The 17633-nt window shown below is 45.2% G+C and overlaps 2 protein-coding genes across 2 annotated transcripts in view; both read right to left on the minus strand.

Moving 5' to 3' along the window:
- Positions 1-12969, minus strand: part of LOC146173429 (isobutyryl-CoA dehydrogenase, mitochondrial-like) — a 30548-nt gene extending 17579 nt beyond the window's left edge. The window contains exons 1-5 of the mRNA XM_084583833.1: positions 12547-12969; positions 11922-12022; positions 9004-9173; positions 7906-8015; positions 1104-1318 (exon numbers count right to left, since the gene is read on the minus strand). Coding sequence (XP_084439959.1) covers positions 1104-1318; positions 7906-8015; positions 9004-9173; positions 11922-12022; positions 12547-12655 — 705 coding nt within the window. The 5' untranslated portion in view covers positions 12656-12969. The remainder of the gene's footprint in view (positions 1-1103; positions 1319-7905; positions 8016-9003; positions 9174-11921; positions 12023-12546) is intronic.
- l(2)34Fd (nucleolar protein 10 lethal (2) 34Fd) lies at positions 2984-5241 on the minus strand. Its single transcript, XM_084583832.1, has one exon. It carries the CDS (start codon positions 5077-5079, stop codon positions 3025-3027), a length of 2055 nt encoding a protein of 684 aa, XP_084439958.1. The 5' UTR covers positions 5080-5241; the 3' UTR covers positions 2984-3024.
- Positions 12970-17633: the final 4664 nt, after the last annotated feature.

A 17633-nucleotide genomic window follows, 5' to 3' on the forward strand; every position in this document is an offset into this window, starting at 1 on the left:
CATCACTATGCAAACATGATTGCAATGTTAATGCAGACCACTAGAATGCACCTGCTTTCAATTCTTAGCCACCTCTTAAAACATTAGTACAGTACCAATATTTTTAATTAAGGCCATTTCTAACACAAATCCCATTATTCAATGTTGGAAATCTAGTAAAAAAAAGTAAACAACTCTCTTGACTAGAATGAATTTGGATTGGATTGTAAAAACTATTGATCGAAAAGATTAATGGGATGGAATTAATGACGCCTTAATGGAGGGTGACTTTCCCACCCAGTCCGGAAGCTCAATTGGCTTATGTGTCTTTTGTCCGGCTCTCATATTATTTCGCCTTCTCATTTCCCCACACTTCCCTCGTGCACAGGAACCCAAATAATCTCTATTCGGCTTACTCTTTGAAAGGCACGCCTTGTTACAAGACACTTCTACAGATGGTGTCAGTAACACCAGCAATGAACTGAAGCTACTGTGCCGACAGCAATACACAATGAAGACGGGCACATCACCACATAGACTAAATACTTGGCAGAACAGCACAGTTAGTCCCTGCAGCCTCTCTTCGCTGCCAAAACAATCAGTCACCGCCAAGTATAGACCAATGATGACATTGTTAGCCAGAGCAAGTTGCTCACAGAGCTACTGCTACAAACAAAAATCATAGAAGACCCACTACACCATAAACTTCGGAAGAAAACATAGCTAGCACACAAAGACAGCAAGCAAACACAGCAGTGAACAGTTTTACACCCATTCAGTGCATTTCACCACTGTTTTTAAGTTCATTATATGGAGAGCTATACTACTGGAAGGTTGTCGCAAACAAGAATGAGGAAGTAGACACTGACACACGTGCCATAGGCTGAACGCATGTTCAGAACACTGGTTTACGACCGTTTGAGCAAGATATGTCAGGCTATGCATTGCCTCTCCACTGCCTGTACACCTCACTGCTACTGGGTCACTCACAAGGCAAACCAAGGGTTTATTTTCTCAACGACTTCATCTTGATTCCATCCTCATTTCAAAGAACCGGGTCATACAAAAGCCAGCCAGCACATCACTGCAAGCATCAAATGGAAACCAATAACAAAAAAACAAACCTTCTTCTCTTTCTTGCCAAAGCTAAACCCCGGCGTTCCTTTCTCGACAACGACTGTGGAGATTCCCTTTGGTCCCGGGCCCCCAGTTCGACACATAACCACGTACACGTCGCTTGCGCCAGAGCCGCTGACAAATGCCTTGGTGCCATTGAGGATGTAGTCGTCGCCGTCCCTTTTGGCCGTGGTGACCAAGGAGGCAGCGTCGCTTCCACTGCCTGCGTATTGGGCACACTTAGGCTACCTCGGAAGTGGCATGACCCTCAGCAACCCCAACAAAGATCGAAAAGTGGTGGTGGTTGCCGTGGTCTACATCATTCTGCCGACAACTGCTCCAACATAGCACAGCAACACTTAATTGCAGAAACGAGTTTCAGGGACAGCTCTGTGAACTAGCAGGTTGTCACTGCCATCATTTAGAGTCCAGATTAGTCTGTCTAAGGAATCTTAGATAGCAGGAAGCCTCTCTCCAAAATGACCAATTTCCATATATGTAATCATTGCCTTATAATTAAATGTATAGCACCCTAGCCCTCTTAAGGGAAGGAGCTTGTATAGACCTCATGTTTTACTTTTGTTCAGAAAAAGACTGACAAAACTTGTGGGGTGAGTTGATTTGGAATCGACAAACCCAAGACACAGCATGCTTAGGCAAAACAAAGAAAACATGGTAGTCAAGAAAACAATAAGCATACCCATTCATCACAATGCCATGAAATAAGGTGCAACTGACAGCTACAAAGGAAAGCTATTAAGTTTTCATAGTATGATGCATAATCAAGGCAGAAGACAGGCCAGAGCCACAACCCTGCCGAAACACTTGGTCACTCCACCAGCGTTAAGTCCCGACACGCCAAACTGGCCAAAGAATTAGTCATCGCACTTTCCATAGTATCTGATCACGATTGTGGGGTCATCAGCAACTCGCGCACAGCCATAAAGAAATACACCAAGAGGAAAATATCCATAGAAGCCTGCCGAATAGCCAAGAACTTGAAATGTTCATCGGACAACAAGGTAGAGCTACTTTGGTTCTCCGCACACATTGGGGACGTCTCTGCGCATCTCACCAACCTCAACGAAGTCACTCACTCCATTGCACGAAATTTCGCAAACTGTGCCAGAGAGAGCCACAGAGAAGAAGGGGCGAGAGAGAGGCCAACGAGCTTCAATGACTTAATCAAAGCCTTCTAGATGGCCTGCCCGATCTTCCGTAAACCTAGCAGCAATTTATGCAGAGCTCAGGTAGTCAGCTGGGGGCAATTATAAACACATACCAAAACACGCTGTAGTATGAGAGGATTTACCCCGAAATGTATAACACAAGCATGTGCAAGGTCTGCAAGACAAACATAGCCACATTTAAACACGTACTCTGTGAGTGTAAGTCATACTTGATAGGCTTTAATTCCAAAACCCTCTCGTCAAGGTAGCTCGTTGCTCTGAGCAAGCTCCAGCACCAACGACCAACTCTGGGCCATCCAGCAGGCTCTCGAGGCAGCAAAGAGACAAGACCTCGACGTTCCAGCACGAGAGACTCGGTCACATTAAACACAGCCGGACACTAAATAATGTTACAGCTCACTCTCACTCACTAAAGATTTGTAGAGATTGAACCAGAGTCCACCCCAAGTGGATCGAACATTCTAACCAGTACGTCAATTAGACGGCTAGAAAGATGGCAGGTTGTCTAGGAAGCTACTTTCTTCAAGTTTCTCGGTTTTTCCACGTTTTCCATATAAGGAACTCAAGCTGAAGTTTGGTAGCATGACAACAGCGTCACATTACTCGCACGGCAAACAGTGCAAACAAGTGCACTGACAAAATCACAGGTTCATGACGAACCTGCTGACAACTTTAGCCAATGACAGAAAGAAAACAACTGAACAAGAGGCATTTTATTTACAACAGCTGCAAGATCAGCTTAGAGTGACCCAGCTTTTCCCATTCTTAGCCCCTTTGCTGACCGTCTAACCTTCTTCCGTTCAGTCATGTGCACCTTTGCCTTCTGTTCCCTGTCCCGCTCAGCTTTCGTCTTTCTAAGTTCAAATGTCATCATTCTGTTCCCACCAGCACCCGCCACCGCACTTCCATCTGCCTTCTCTCTGTCCAGTCTTTGCGCGAGCGTCAGCTTTCGTGCTGTCTTCTGCTGCCTTCTCACAGCTTCCACACTTTCACTTTTACCGTCGAGAACACCCCCACGAAGCTCAACGCCACTTTTTAGTTCGTACATCTTGGGGGGCTCTGCAGATTTTGCCTCCTGCTTTATAACGCGGTGCTGCCTCTTGACCTCCTTCGTCCATGTTCTATCATCGTCAGAGCTTTCTTCCTCACTAGAACTGCCTTTACCCTCTCCACCTTCAACAGGATTGAGCAAGTCCATGATGTCATTCCTCTGCTTCTCGGCATCATCCTTTCGCTTCTTCTGCCGTTTGTCTAGGCTCTTCACGAGTGGATCTAAAAGCCTGTACTCCTCACTAGTTGGGTCCACCTCGAAATCAGGGTTCTCGAATATTGCCTTGAATCTTGAGTCACCCAGAAGAGCAGTCTTTGGAGCCTTTTTCGGAGCCTGCTTTTGCGTGCCTTCTGATTCTGCTGCTTCTTGGAGCTTCCTCGCCAGTTCTCGGTTAACCGTTGGCAGCTTGGATTTGCTCTCAACACGGTTCTTTCTAGATGCCTCGAGCGTGTCCTTAATTTTCTTTTTCCGGTATTCATCGTAGGCGAATGGCTGCACCAGAGCTTTGGCCTTGTGATAGAGCCGCACATCCAGGAAGTAGCCATGCATGTAAGCTCGGAGGAGGTTGGTTCCCACAAGGTGTCCCAGACCAAGGTCCTCTAGCTCCCTCTGCGTGACAAACTTGTAGTCATCGTACACGGTGTCTTGGTGTGTCTCCTCCAACTCCTCAGTCAGATTGTCCAAGAAGGAGCACCACCGAGGGGCGGGACCCAAGCTCGGAATGTAATAAGACAGGATCTTTTTGTCCTCGTTTGCCAAAAAGAACAACCCAGAGTTCCCCACAAGGCACAGGTCGTTCAAGTCGACCCCCGGCGTGACCGACGTGAATGCCTTCCCAGACGTGCGGTCCCAGAGCTTCAGCACCTTTGAGTCCATACTCATCACAATATCGGCGTCGGAGTGGAAGGCAATTTTCTTGATCGGCAAACCATACAGGTGGTCCTTCACGAGCAGCGGTTTGTCGGATCGGATGTCGAAGAGCAGGATCTGACCGGTCGCCGTGCCAACACCAAGTGTCAGGGCGTCCTTGAACGTCAATGCGGTCACCGAAGGCATCCCACTAACCTCCGTGTCTTCAGTAACGCTGTTCAAGGCACACTCTAAGACTCCGACCCGCGACCTGCACCTGGGATCGAAGGCCTCCACTTTGCCCTCTTCCGTTCCCAGGCAGACGAGATTGTGGTACGTGTTCACGCGGCACACATTAACTGCCGTCGCCTCGGTTACGAGCGGGTTCAAGAAGCGACCCTGGTCCAAGTTGAGCCGGTAAACTTCCGCCCCATCGCAACCGAAGTACAGCTCACAGGCGGCCGATACATATGCCATGTCGCGGCCAAACTTGGGTATCCTGACCCGATGATAGCGCCCGTATCCAGCGTGGAACTCCACATACCGGTCACAGTGGAGGAAGACCATCTTGGTGTAGTCATCGCTGAGGATGTCGAACGTGACGACGTCGGAGTCGAAGCAGCGCTCGAACTTCATAGACAGCTGCGATACCTCGAAGCAGCGGATGCGCGGCTTATACGTTCCGGTAGCCATCACGTACTGGCCGTCGCGCGACACGGCGACACCCGTGCTGACCGTGGGCATCTCGAAATCCTGGATAAGTTCGATGCGATGACGAATCTGTGTGTGTTTCTTGGCCAGCATGCGTTTCTTTCGGTCCGAGAGCCATTCCGGCAGCGACCTCCCGGAGCTCAGGTTGTAGATTTTCACGTCGTTCGTGCTAGACACTTGCATCTTGAACGCCTTTTGCGGCTACGTCGCAGCAACTACTATTCACTCAAAGATCAATGACGCCAGGAACTGTTGCCTTTACATCGCTGCTGCTGACAGAAACCGCATGGCACCATCTGCAAATGGCGTCGCCCGCAAACAAGCATTGGCTTGGATTGGATTGGCTACCGGCACTACCGGTAGCCACCGGTGGCTGATGATGATCGAAGTTGCCTGTAGTTTTGTGTAACTATTTTACGTTTAGAGGGGGTCTGGACTTTCTTTCTTTTTTTTTTTTCTTTGCAACATAAGCGCTACAAGGAATGGACGCCGGTTTTCGCTGCTTAGTAACCTGAGCAGTAAGCAACTTGCGGCCGCTTGTACAAATCGCCCAGTTTCCGGGCGCAAAAATACACGTTGTCTGCTCAAGCAGACGACGCAGCGACCTAACAGTCGCCTTGCTAAATGCAAAGCGAATATGATAACGCATACCTTGAAATACTACGCTGTTATAAGAACTAAAATATACTGAAAGGTCTGGGATATTGAAAATATCAAAGAGTCAATAACCTGAAAGAGCTACTGAGGCTTGTGTGCGTGATACACACTGCTAGCTTAGAAAAAGCCAGCCGCTCAATGGTTCTTTAATTCATTCTCTGTGCCACTAATGCAATGCAATACAACAAAAGCAGGCTTTTTTTTTTTTTTTTTTTTGCTTTAGTCTGGCTACATTCCAAATTTTTTCTCTTTGCAAATAGAACTTTATTACTCCTGTTTCAGCCACCCGCAGATTAGGACCTATCTACAGCTGTCTTAATCTGTGTGCTGTGTGCATGTCTTGCATGAATGTGGTCCTCACGAGACTTTCGTCTTTCTGAAGATTCCTTGGCCGAGGCCATGAACTTCCTTATGCTACAGTTAAATGTACCTGCTTTAAATTTTCCTTCATCTTTCTTTTAGGTACCAGGTTTCATGAGGTTTCTCAAAGAAGGGAATTACAGTTCATGGCCTTAATGAGCTGATTTTCCTCATTTTTTTGTTATTTTAGGTCTTGCATCTTCAACTCTTTTCATCTTTATTGACGTGAATTAAACCTTACCAGGTTTCCCTTCCATTATATGAGAAACCTAATTCGACGCTAGCCTGAGCTTGCACTCAGGAAGATGCTAACGAGTAATTATTCCCTAATTGAAATCCCCTCCACCTCGGAGAACTCACCTGAGCATGCTCAGTTTTCACATGAAATCAAACTCTGTTGTAATCATAGCCAAACAGCAGCAAACCTGACCTGTGAGTTGTTTATCAAAGTCCTCGATGTGAGCGTCAAAGTCTGTGGCAACGACTGCTGACACGGTGAGTTCAGCGACACCTTTTTCTAGGCCATTGATGCTTTAATAGTCTTCTGATCTGCAGCTCTATCAGTACACGTGTACATCCTTTGTCAAAAATACATGGGCCACGAGGACTGTACCTGGACTGCACAGTAAGACTCTTGCAGCATGCCAGGCATTCCTGAGCTTCAATATGGTCAGAAAAAAAGTTACCTCTGATCTCAGAAAATCTGAGGTGTGAGGTTATGTTAGGTGAGCGGCAGCCCAGGAATGAGCCATGGGACCTGCATGTATTTCTGAGGAAGGATGCACATCAGGTTGAACACCATGTTTAGCACCAGACTAAGTACCAATAGCAAGTCATGCCAATTCATTGAACACATAAAGCTATATCAGATAGCCATGGGCAACCAATGAACATGAACATTGATTCTTGTCAGAGATACCAAACCATAACCTTTCGATAGCTGTATTAATAGTGCAGGCATACTGCTCGTTTTGGATACAATGTTGTTTTGCCTAATAGTACTACTGATGGCATTGCATTTGGTGAACTGTACTGCGATGCAAGGCTAAATTTTTTTTCCACCACCACACAGGGTTTCACTACATGATAAACATGAACGGCAAATACATGTTCAGGAAAAAAAAAATAATGAACAAAACAATTTTTCCAAGCACAAAACAGAGCACTGCACTTTGAAAATAATTTGCCAAAAATTATGCACATTCCCTGCACAGCGAAAATACCATAACTTCCAGAAAATGAAAGTTTCTAAGGTAATTAAGGCACTACTAATGACAGCCCGATATTAATCATTTACACGTGCTTCAAATGCATTGAAGCTGTCACTTTAGTGGAAAGCACCAGAATAAATTCGAACTGCCTAGGTTTCTTTAACGAGCACTGATATCAGATGGCACACGCTCGTAACCCCGTACAAGCTTTTCACCATCCTAATGCCGGGCTTACTGGCAGTGAATTTCTTGGGAAACAAACCTTCGAGCAAACTTTGCGTAAAAAGAAAAAAAAAAAACAAAACAAAACCCACTCTCTGGCCAAACCTGCCCTTGTTGTTACAGATTCAGCAAGAATCTGCAAGCGGAACGATGAGGAAGAAGTTTTGGACTACAGCATGCGGGAGAGATTGAGTGCCATGTTGGCATATCGATACCCGGGAATAGCAGGGAATTAAACGCATTCAGAAGCAGCCTGGTGTTTTCCCTCCTTCTACACTTGTACCATAAAAATCCATCACAATCATCACCATCTTTTGCATTTTACTTCTATAAAAACTCAGCCAACACAGTTTGGACTAAATCGCACAACACTGGGTTCAGTGAACGAATGCAAAAGCCTCTCAGCCATTGCAATGGGTCTTCACATAAACTAAAGGAGTGCAACCAGCACACCTCTCCCTTTGAGATGTTTTGCACGATGGCAATTACTGGCATGAGAAGAATGCCGCCCGAGTTTAACAAGTTCGACCGATTCATACGTTTGTTCTCACAAAGTTACCTGGCTCAGTCAGGCAGTATGATGCAAACTTCTCCATTGTGCATAATTCGGGAAGCCACTTCAATTTTTGATCGTGATTCCCAAAGGCGTCAATCATCCACAGGGCCATGCTGAAAAAGAATGATTCAGTAATCAGTCAAGACTTGCCACTCATTTGGAGTGTAAGGCTCAAGGGAAAGCTTCAGACAACCAACCCAAAAAGCTAAGACAGGACAGGCATTTGCCACAAAGTAAGGTGCTAACAGTGTTTGCTACTCCGATGAGACAAAGAAGACAACTGCCAAATACTATCCTCAAAGGAACAAGTCTCATGTGGGGTATGTTCCCGTGAGCAACCACCTAGAAAGTATTCGTTACAGCCGTAGGTGAATGCAGTGGTATTCAGTTATAACACAATAAGGCAATGCTGCCTGCCACAATGAAGACCATCCATGCAATGGTCTGTGCGGTAAAAAGTATGTCACCACACACGAGCATACATGTGCAAATGAAATAAAGATAATTTTGCAAATGTGAGCAAAATCAGCAGATTAAATGGCTAAATCAAAGGAAAAATAGGAAGGGACTTGATGACAAAAGTCAGAACAAACAAACAAATATAATTAAGGCATGCAAGATCAATAGGAAATTTCACAGTTCAACAGAAATAGCTAGGAGCACCAAAATCTCGAGGCTGCAGAAGGTTGGAAAACAGGATTGTAAGAGCATAGCACCGATTTCCTTGCCTCAGAGAGAGCTTAACTTTCAATGGTCACCTACATTTCTTCGTCTCATGACTATCTCAGCCGAGAGAAGGGCGGTAGGCCAAGGACCCAACGCACTATGAAAGTGAGAAGTGACGCCGCAACAGCAGCAAAAAAATAATAGTTTCTGCCTCAAAATGCTTAGAAATTAAAACATAGATAACATCTTATGACAGTAGCACATAGCAACATTCTGTGACTAAAACATATGTCACAAATCAACAATGTGAATGAGATTAAGAAGTGCAGGAGCAGTAGGCTAGGCCTGACTAAGGGTACCACTAGCCAGAGTGATTCTTCAAGCACGAAGTAGGAAAATAAATATATGTATAAAACCAAAAAAAAAAGAGCCTACTTGTGGATGCTGATGTAGGCCGTGGTACTGACGCAGCCTTTGGCCAGTGCCTCGAATATTACTGAGGCATCGAGACGACTCAGCCCTGATCCGCCGTAATCTTCAGAAATGTAAATAGCTCCGAAACCAAGCCCAGCAGCTTTTCTCATAGCGTCCACAGGAAAGTGCTCCTGCACGAAAGAAGACACAAACTTTGAAATTTATTTTTCTACACGATATGCTACATAGCAGATGCCCACCCTGACAACTACCTCTGATTACCATCACAATAACTGGTTCAAGTACTACTTCTTCCCTAAAACTGTTAATGAACAGAATTAGCTCTACAACGGCTACACTTTGCTGCCTTATTTAAGAGTTTTTTTTCCTCGAGTCGTGATCTGTGATTTCTAGTGTGACTATGCCAAGTGTTACTCACAATGGTACATTTTGTTGCCCTTGCCACTTTGTGTTAAATTTTTCTTGCCTATTACATTGTTTTCTTGTCGGTTATCAAGTGCTAAAATTGTGGCTGCAATAGCTGTTTTACAAATAAATAAATAAATAAATAAATATTGCTTAAAGTTTGCGCCAAATGCTAAAGATGCAACCTAAAGAAACAATGTGCGATCAAACCCCAAGAGCAGCCATTTTCATATTCTGAACAAATGTCACTCTCCAGAGCTGACTGCTGGCACAGTTCAATGGCCCATAATGCAAGTACTACCACGAAATCCTGTGAAATTGACTTTAGGCATTGATCAAGGTGAATCTCTAACACAGCTGGGCCTAAATATCTCATTTTAGCAGACATGCAAGTGTTGAACTAAGCCTACACTGCAGGTGTAAAGCCATAGCCAAGATAAACACACAAGATAAGATAGCAAGACAAGTGAGCACACTCAAATGCCGGCAAAGATGCAGTCAAAATCTACCTTTCAACAATACTACTTTTGCCATGACCAGATAATTCAAACTCCTGGTACGCAGAACCAATATGAACAAGAACAGAACCAATCAATACACATGCACACGGCAGGGAAAGACATTCCTCAGATATCATCGTGTCAGGTATTAGGCACTCACTTACATGAAAAACCTGACAAAGTGAATGTATCTACTGGTATTCTATTGTCACGGAGTAAAGTCTGGTCAGAAGTCACCGCAGGACACAGAAGTCACAGTGCACAGAGCGGCAAGCAAACTGGGCAGGGCCAGCGCCTCAACGAGAGAACTTCGGTTTGTTCGCCTCGAGGAGGCAAGCGCTTGCGATCGGCGCAGAGCGAAGACAAAGACTGCACCGTGTCAATATGTGCTAACCCAAGTGATCAGATGAGTCATGGAAGACATGCAAGACTATGTGAGGGCCAGGCACGACAGCTAATTCATACATTAGAATTAAAACAAATTCTCTGTGCCTTCTATACATTCAAGTATATCACCGGCGAGAACTGGAACTCAAAGTTGCCATCAACACATTGTATACAGCCACCCTTCAACTGCCGTCCTTATGGTACAAGCCAAAAATAGCGTACCTGTCTAGTTTAAAACAGGGCAAATGCGTACTCCAGCAGGTTGGAATTACTCACACAAAGCTTCCCTCTATCACAGGCAACCCTTTCCAAAATCAAAACACATCGCAATGGCCCCTTCACGTGGACCTCATCAAACACGAGGGCCTTGACCTCCTCCAGACTATGCTGCTCACACCATCTAGGTGCAGTGGCATGTAGAATAGTCACGCTATCCCAAACCACCACTATACAGAGCTTACCCATTCTACAGCCTCGGCACCAGTCAACTTCTGCTCTAGAAATACTCCCAATAGTAGTTGGTCTGGAGGAAGCCATGAATTTGCCCCTAAACCATACGAATATACAGTCTACTCCAATTCTCAGGCAGTTACCAGAGTCAATCAAAAAGACGAACTTCCCTCTCAGCTTCAAAAAGAGCTGATGGACACACTGATTGTGAACTTTCCCCAACTACAGTTCGAATTAGATGGCTTCCTGGTCATGTCGAGATCGCAGCTAACAGATCAGCTTGCCCAGAAACTTTACACCAGGGTCTAGCGATAACCATCCGCCGAACTAGTGGCCCTTTAATAGCAGAAGCAAATCAACATACACTCAAGAAAATATACTATTTAACTGCCCTACCCCTAACTCTCCACTTCATCCATTCGTCTCCTGAGCGAAATCCAACCTAACATCCTTTACACATCAGCTAGGGTATATCTATACCATCATCAGTCACACCTTCATGTCCAAACTGCCCAAAACACTCATGCCAACATATCTCCCTTTTTGAAGGTAGGACCATCACATGTATATTACCCCTGCCTACCCACTAATTCATAAAGTGCTCGGTTAACTTTGGACAAGCTGCTGGTCTAGCTTGACCTCATGTGGCAAGCTTGCAACCAATTTAGTAGCTGAAGGAAGCTATGTAATAACGTCTATTCTCTCTCTCTCCCCTTGGCAACCAAACACTTGTTATGAGTTACCTAGCAAAAAACTGAGATGTGTATGATGGTTACACAACTGCTATTTTTATGTTTATGCATAGTGCCAAAAACATCATATTCCCCTACGCAAAGAGAGGACAGAATCTGAGTGCTGAAATGTGCTCTGCATTATTCCCACTGCTGCTGTCCACTGTCTCGCTAATGGCTGCAATGAAATTGCTGCACAATTTGTAAACAAACAAGTCAACAGAGCAGTACGGGCACATTAAAAGGATTCAATATGGTATTCATAGGCTTATGCTCCATTTAAATGGCAGGCATATAATAGTTTGTAATGGCATCAACAATAGGTCCTGGACACACAAACAGCTAAAACAAAACAAGCAGAAACAAACTACAGCACATTTCAGAATGTTTTTGTCTACATGTGCACTGCTGTTGACAGGAGAACATGTTAGAAGTTTGGTATTACCGTTTCATCCCACTCCATCATATTGGGAAGCATTTCTTTCTCAGCAAATTCTGCTGCTGTTCGCTGCATATGAATCTGCTCCCCTGATAGTCCGATGGTGGCTGCGGCAAAGCGGGAAGGAAAAGAAAAACAGTTCAAGCATCAACAGCAAAGCTGCCTGTGACATTTTACAGCCCACAATAGTGTGATAACTTCAAGCACACAGTGTGCCCGAGTGATATGCCACAAATGTAAACACACTGCCACTGGTAACAAAAAAAAAAAAAAAAAAAAAAAAAAAAAAGAAGTACTACGGCACAACTTCAATCCCTTCGCGTCAGGGAATCTGCTCGAGAAATAGCAAACTATATAGATGTACTATGATAGATGACGGCACGCGGTTAACATGTATTATAGTCAACAAAGAGGAAAATTCGTAAATAAATGCCTACACCAGCTGTTTACATTATAAAGCAAACGAAGCAGAAGTTCAACTGCCTGCCTGGTGTATCGCGCGACCTGTTCCCGCATTTCACAGGCTCCACTAATTTGGTACTGGCAAACTAAACAACGAAGTTTCATTTGGCTGAATGCGCTGTGCGCCGCGGAATATCGCACGTCAACGTCACAAGTATCGCGTGCTTACCATCGAGTGATGTGGATGCACTGCGAGTCAACAAACTGGGAAAACATGCTTGATATCGAAGAAGCCGACGCAGGTTGCGGGTTCTTACGAGCGCGCCAAATGCACTCATGCTTGCGCCAAATACTAATAATCGCACTGTGTTTACAACTGTCTTTGCAACATGAGATACAACGTTACTAGAACAAACTCAAGTAACGTTGATGAGATACCACAAAAACAGCCGGTATGGAGTAACAAGCTACGTAGTACGTCACTCCCGTGAACGCACACACACACATACAAACAAACAAAAAATTCAGCGCTGCCTGAACAGGCGGCGACAAATCGCAAACCGCGACGTTGGAGCTCAAAACACAGGGACACAGGACACAGGCACAGGCCACATGAACGTAGCCAGCGTAGCCTGCTGCAACAACGCAACTGTTTCAAAACGGTCGCAAGCTTGACGTCAGATGTGGCGCCATCTATGGGCTTTTTTCTTAGTTATAAATGAACTATTTTAACTTTGAATTTGGGAGCAGAGGTTTATTTTATCGCCGTAGATGACGCGACTACTGCTTTACCTATACTATTTTCAATTGCGACAGATTGACTGAATGAATGGAATACGCCACAGAGCGACCCAATCCTAAACCAGAAGTGTAATGTGAACATGCAAACATGCATGCTCATCGTTTTCATATGGGATGCATATGGGACGTCCCAACCAAAGTTACTAGAACAGACTTCTATTAACATTGGTCCCAACCACGTCGTGGTCCCAACTAACTTGAGCGAAGGGTCGAAAAAATTATTTGAGGGAGGCGACGCAAACCAGCTGCATGCTGCCAGCCGTCTTGCGCAACGCAGGCATTTTTGTGTTGTTTTGATTTGCATAAGGATACTTTATGCAAAACTTTAGACAATGAATGGGATTTACAAAGTGGGAGCGCACCTTCTTAATGTGTGTGCGTGTGTGTGTGTGTGTGTGTGTGTGTGTGTGTGTGTGTGTGTGTGTGTGTGTGTGTGTGTGTGTGTGTGTGTGTGTGTGTGTGTGTGTGTGTGTGTGTGTGTGTGTGTGTGTGTGTGTGTGTGTGTGTGTGTGTGTGTGTGTGTGTGTGTGTGTGTGTGTGTGTGTGTGTGTGTGTGTGTGTGTGTGTGTGTGTGTGTGTGTGTGTGTGTGTGTGTGTGTGTGTGTGTGTGTGTGTGTGTGTGTGTGTGTGTGTGTGTGTGTGTGTGTGTGTGTGTGTGTGTGTGTGTGTGTGTGTGTGTGTGTGTGTGTGTGTGTGTGGATAAGAAAGGTAATCGAGGTCCCGTGACCAATTTATTAGTTAAATTTTCATATGTGTTGGGCGTATAGACACAGGCATTCATCTGGAACTTAGTTTGCAAGATATGCAGTAGTTTTCTCGTAAACCATCTCACTAAATGTGGAAAGCGCCGTTTTTGCCCTTTTAAAAGGTTGCAAGTTTGGTGCCCGGCTGCTTGCACACTAAAATTTTGTCGTGTATTGTGTTTTACTCAATAAATCTATGAGACTTTTACTTTAGGAAGAGTTATTAAAAACATTTTTCCTGTGCGCAACTGTTGTAATAAAAATCGCAAACTTCGCTCCAGTAGCAACGCGCTGGAAAAAAGTTGATTTTCAATCACACTCTAGCACGAAGAATTAAGGTAATTGTTTTCACTAAAATTTTTGTCTTAATTATCGAAGGCTATTTTCTTAACGACAGGCAAAATTTGACCTCTATACCGTTAGGTGTTTTCTCCACAACGCATCAAATTCAGCCAAATTTCGAAAACAGCCAAAAAGGGACAACTTTGATCCCAAATTAAAAAAAAGAAAACAACACCTTCAAGCGGGAAACGCATGTGAGCGAAAAAGTGAGCGAAGCGACAAGGCGGCGCGGCGTAAGCGATCATGGTTCGCTCCGTCGCCTACTGGGGAAGACGCATGCACGCGACAGCGCGAACCGAGCGAAACGACGACAACGCTGGCATTTGGCTGGCATAGTGGCTTAGTACACCGCAAAACTATTGCCAAATCTAACAAGAGTCATAACGATTGCAAGAATTGACGTTATTTTGCGACAACATGGCAAAGTAAAATGTATTTACAGCAAACCGTATCGAATGTGTGTGAACTTGCACTGTAATCGGCACGAATAGTCACGTGACCCCTTGTTTCTACTGTTTCGGTTGCGATTAGACGTTCTTTGAATCCTTGGCTATCCACCATTGTTCGTACAAAGCGAAATGTTTACGCGGTAATGCACAATCACAATGCAACACGACAAATAAAGAAAGCATGCGAAATGAGCGGCAGTGACGTACGGTTACTTCCGGGCGAACGAGCGAAATTTTCTATTTCGGCAGATCCGAGCGACGAGCCAAGCGACACATGCATTTCTGTTCGCGCGAAGGCTTCGCGCGACGCGTGCCGCCGTCGCGTTCGCGTTCGCGTGAGTTTTCGCGTGCATGCGATTCAGCCTTCAATGTTTATTAAAAATTCCCCGAAGAACCCGCAGCGCCTCAGAATCTTTAGGGAATAAAAGGTGTCGCATTATATTGTGTAAAATTATAAGAAAAAGGTAAAATAAAGCTAAGAGCTTGTGCTGAACATTGATATCTAGCCATTCAGACACCATCCGGTAAGTTGTTGCCATTGAAACCTTTTCTTGGTATAACGCAGCCTTTAAAGTTCTTTATTGCTGCAAATGTTTGTAGCTCAGGAGTTGTTTGTTCGTTCTCCATATTACATCAAAATTGGCCAGATTGCACAATGTAGAATAAAATGTATATATATATATATATATATATATATATATATATATATATATATATAAAACCGACCGCGTGGTTTTATTTGATGGAATTTATTGGCCTTCCCTCAAGGAGCAGGCATCAGAAATTAGACTCCTTATTGGCTGAATTTAGTTACATTTTATCTCATGCAATATCCAAAACCTTCTCAGAGCTTATAAGGTCGTTTTTTACTCGTCAGAGTTCATTATAGCTTAAAAAAAATCAGTTCGCTAATTCTTGCATTTCATGGGAAAACGCAAGTGACGATTTAGCTTTTACTCTATCCTGTAATTTTTTTTCTTTGCGGTGCAGTGACATTCAGTGTAGTTCTTGATTATATTATTTTTTATCTTGTTTATGCTAAAGATTTACAATATACTGTATTTTTGGAGACGATTTTCCTCAAGTGCACTTACGTACGATATCATGAGCAAAGCTCCTCGCAGCATGATAGCATTGGTGGAAACATATGTCTTTATACCTGCGCCACGAATGAGCCGAGATGGCGAGTGTTCTTGTTGACAAAGCTATATCAGTCGGGACATCACAAAGCTAACCCACCATTCACCTAACCTGCAAATCTTTAGGTCTTGCGTTTAGCTTGAGACCTAAGCTCTCCCCCCCCCCCCCCCCCCCCCCCCCCTATCCTCTGTCTCTCTTTCCTCACATCGAAAGGCATATGTCACATCTGGTGCCTATGAGCTGACGTTCGTCGTAGGGGGACCAGGGGGCACAATAAATACCTTCGCGTATAATAAATGTTTTGTCCTCCTCCTCCTCATCCACCCACGACACTGCATGCATAGAAGCGCCGCGCCACTTGGAGAAACATGCAGGAAACGATAGGCGAGTATACGACTCTCGTTCTGAACTGTCACCACGGGCACAAGCGCCGGCGAGACCTGTGCGATTTCTCAAGTGGCTCTCGCTGCAATCTACGCAGCGTCATTGCAAATCTTCACTTTTCATATTGGCCTTGTTGACCGCTCGACCCGATGCTCCAGGGATAATTATGTTCATCAAATCACATCATTCATCGTCGCGGCAGTCTTTTCATCTATCCTTCCTGACCATATCATATCAAGCGTCGTCCTGTTTGTCATCATGTCACCGTATTTCTTCACTTGCCGCCCCATAAAAACAATGCGGCAATTCCTTCATCTGTTTTGTTTTAACATTTTGTTCCATTATCGCCGTACGTGCAGGGCGCAATATTTCCAGCTTCGCTTCTCGGAAAATTTAAATCGTAGGGTTACAGCTGTCCGAGTCAAGCTCGCGTTACCTTTTGCTTTTACAAGAACGCGGGCAGAAAGCGGCATTTGAATCATGCTTCAGCCGGAGTCGTTCATCCTCAAGCTCCAGAGTGCAGTCGCAACGGTATATAGAGAGGCTGGCCCGGCGCTTTCTCTATGGACGCATAGGTCTACTGGGGAAATTCCTACTATTCGGGAAGATACATAATGCTTTAGTTATGCCCACTGCCCGCATTTGTTGCCCATAAGCGCCGGGAAGACAGTAGACTCGACCATGCGCCGAACCATTCGCGCCCAAGCCAAGGCCCAGCGGGCGAAAAGTGACGTAGAGGTTGCGACGCCAAGACCAGCGATTCTACGCCATCTAGTGGCGCGCGTCGGCGGAGAATTTTCCTCGTAAAGCCCTGGCGTGCACAGCGATGACGACTCTCTTTGCATATCGGCGGCAGCGCGCTTTCGCCGGGAGCATAGTGCATGCGAACTTTCACGCGCCAGTGTTCCTAATGCTAATCCGGTCGGCTCTCTCCGGCGACCGCTCTCTCGCGCTTGTTTCACACCTCCTGCCTCCGGTCTTGAATAATGCAGTCGGACATAAAACTTTCGCTTTCCAGGCGTCGCGGTGGTGCGCCACGCCGGCGGAGTGCAGCCATGGAACACCTCGGCGAAGCTGTGCGCTCGCGCGATGGCCAATGTGGCAGAGGCGCGATCAACACCTGCCGCGTTCCGCCCGCGGGGTTAGCAAGGATGAACTAGAGTCGTCTTCGCAGAAGCAAAATGCGGATTGGATGCATGCGAGCAGTTATATGATATCTCACTCCTAAACTTCGTTCTTCAGCGCAGAATTGCTTTATTCGAGGCGCACGGGCGGTGCTTGCAGTTCCATAGAAGAGGCAAAAGGTATTTTGCACGCGATCCCAAGCTTCGCCCTATCCTGCCGTGGTTATGCTGCGAAGCTAGCTACTCGGCCTGAAACAGCAAGCTTGACCACTGCACAAAGAACAAAAAAAAAAGTGACCCTTCACGAAATTATATTGCCAATAGATAAATGTC

Source organism: Amblyomma maculatum, chromosome 11 (genome assembly GCF_055883805.1).
Source record: "Amblyomma maculatum isolate TAMU_Amacu chromosome 11, ASM5588380v1, whole genome shotgun sequence".
Lineage (NCBI taxonomy): Eukaryota > Metazoa > Arthropoda > Arachnida > Ixodida > Ixodidae > Amblyomma > Amblyomma maculatum.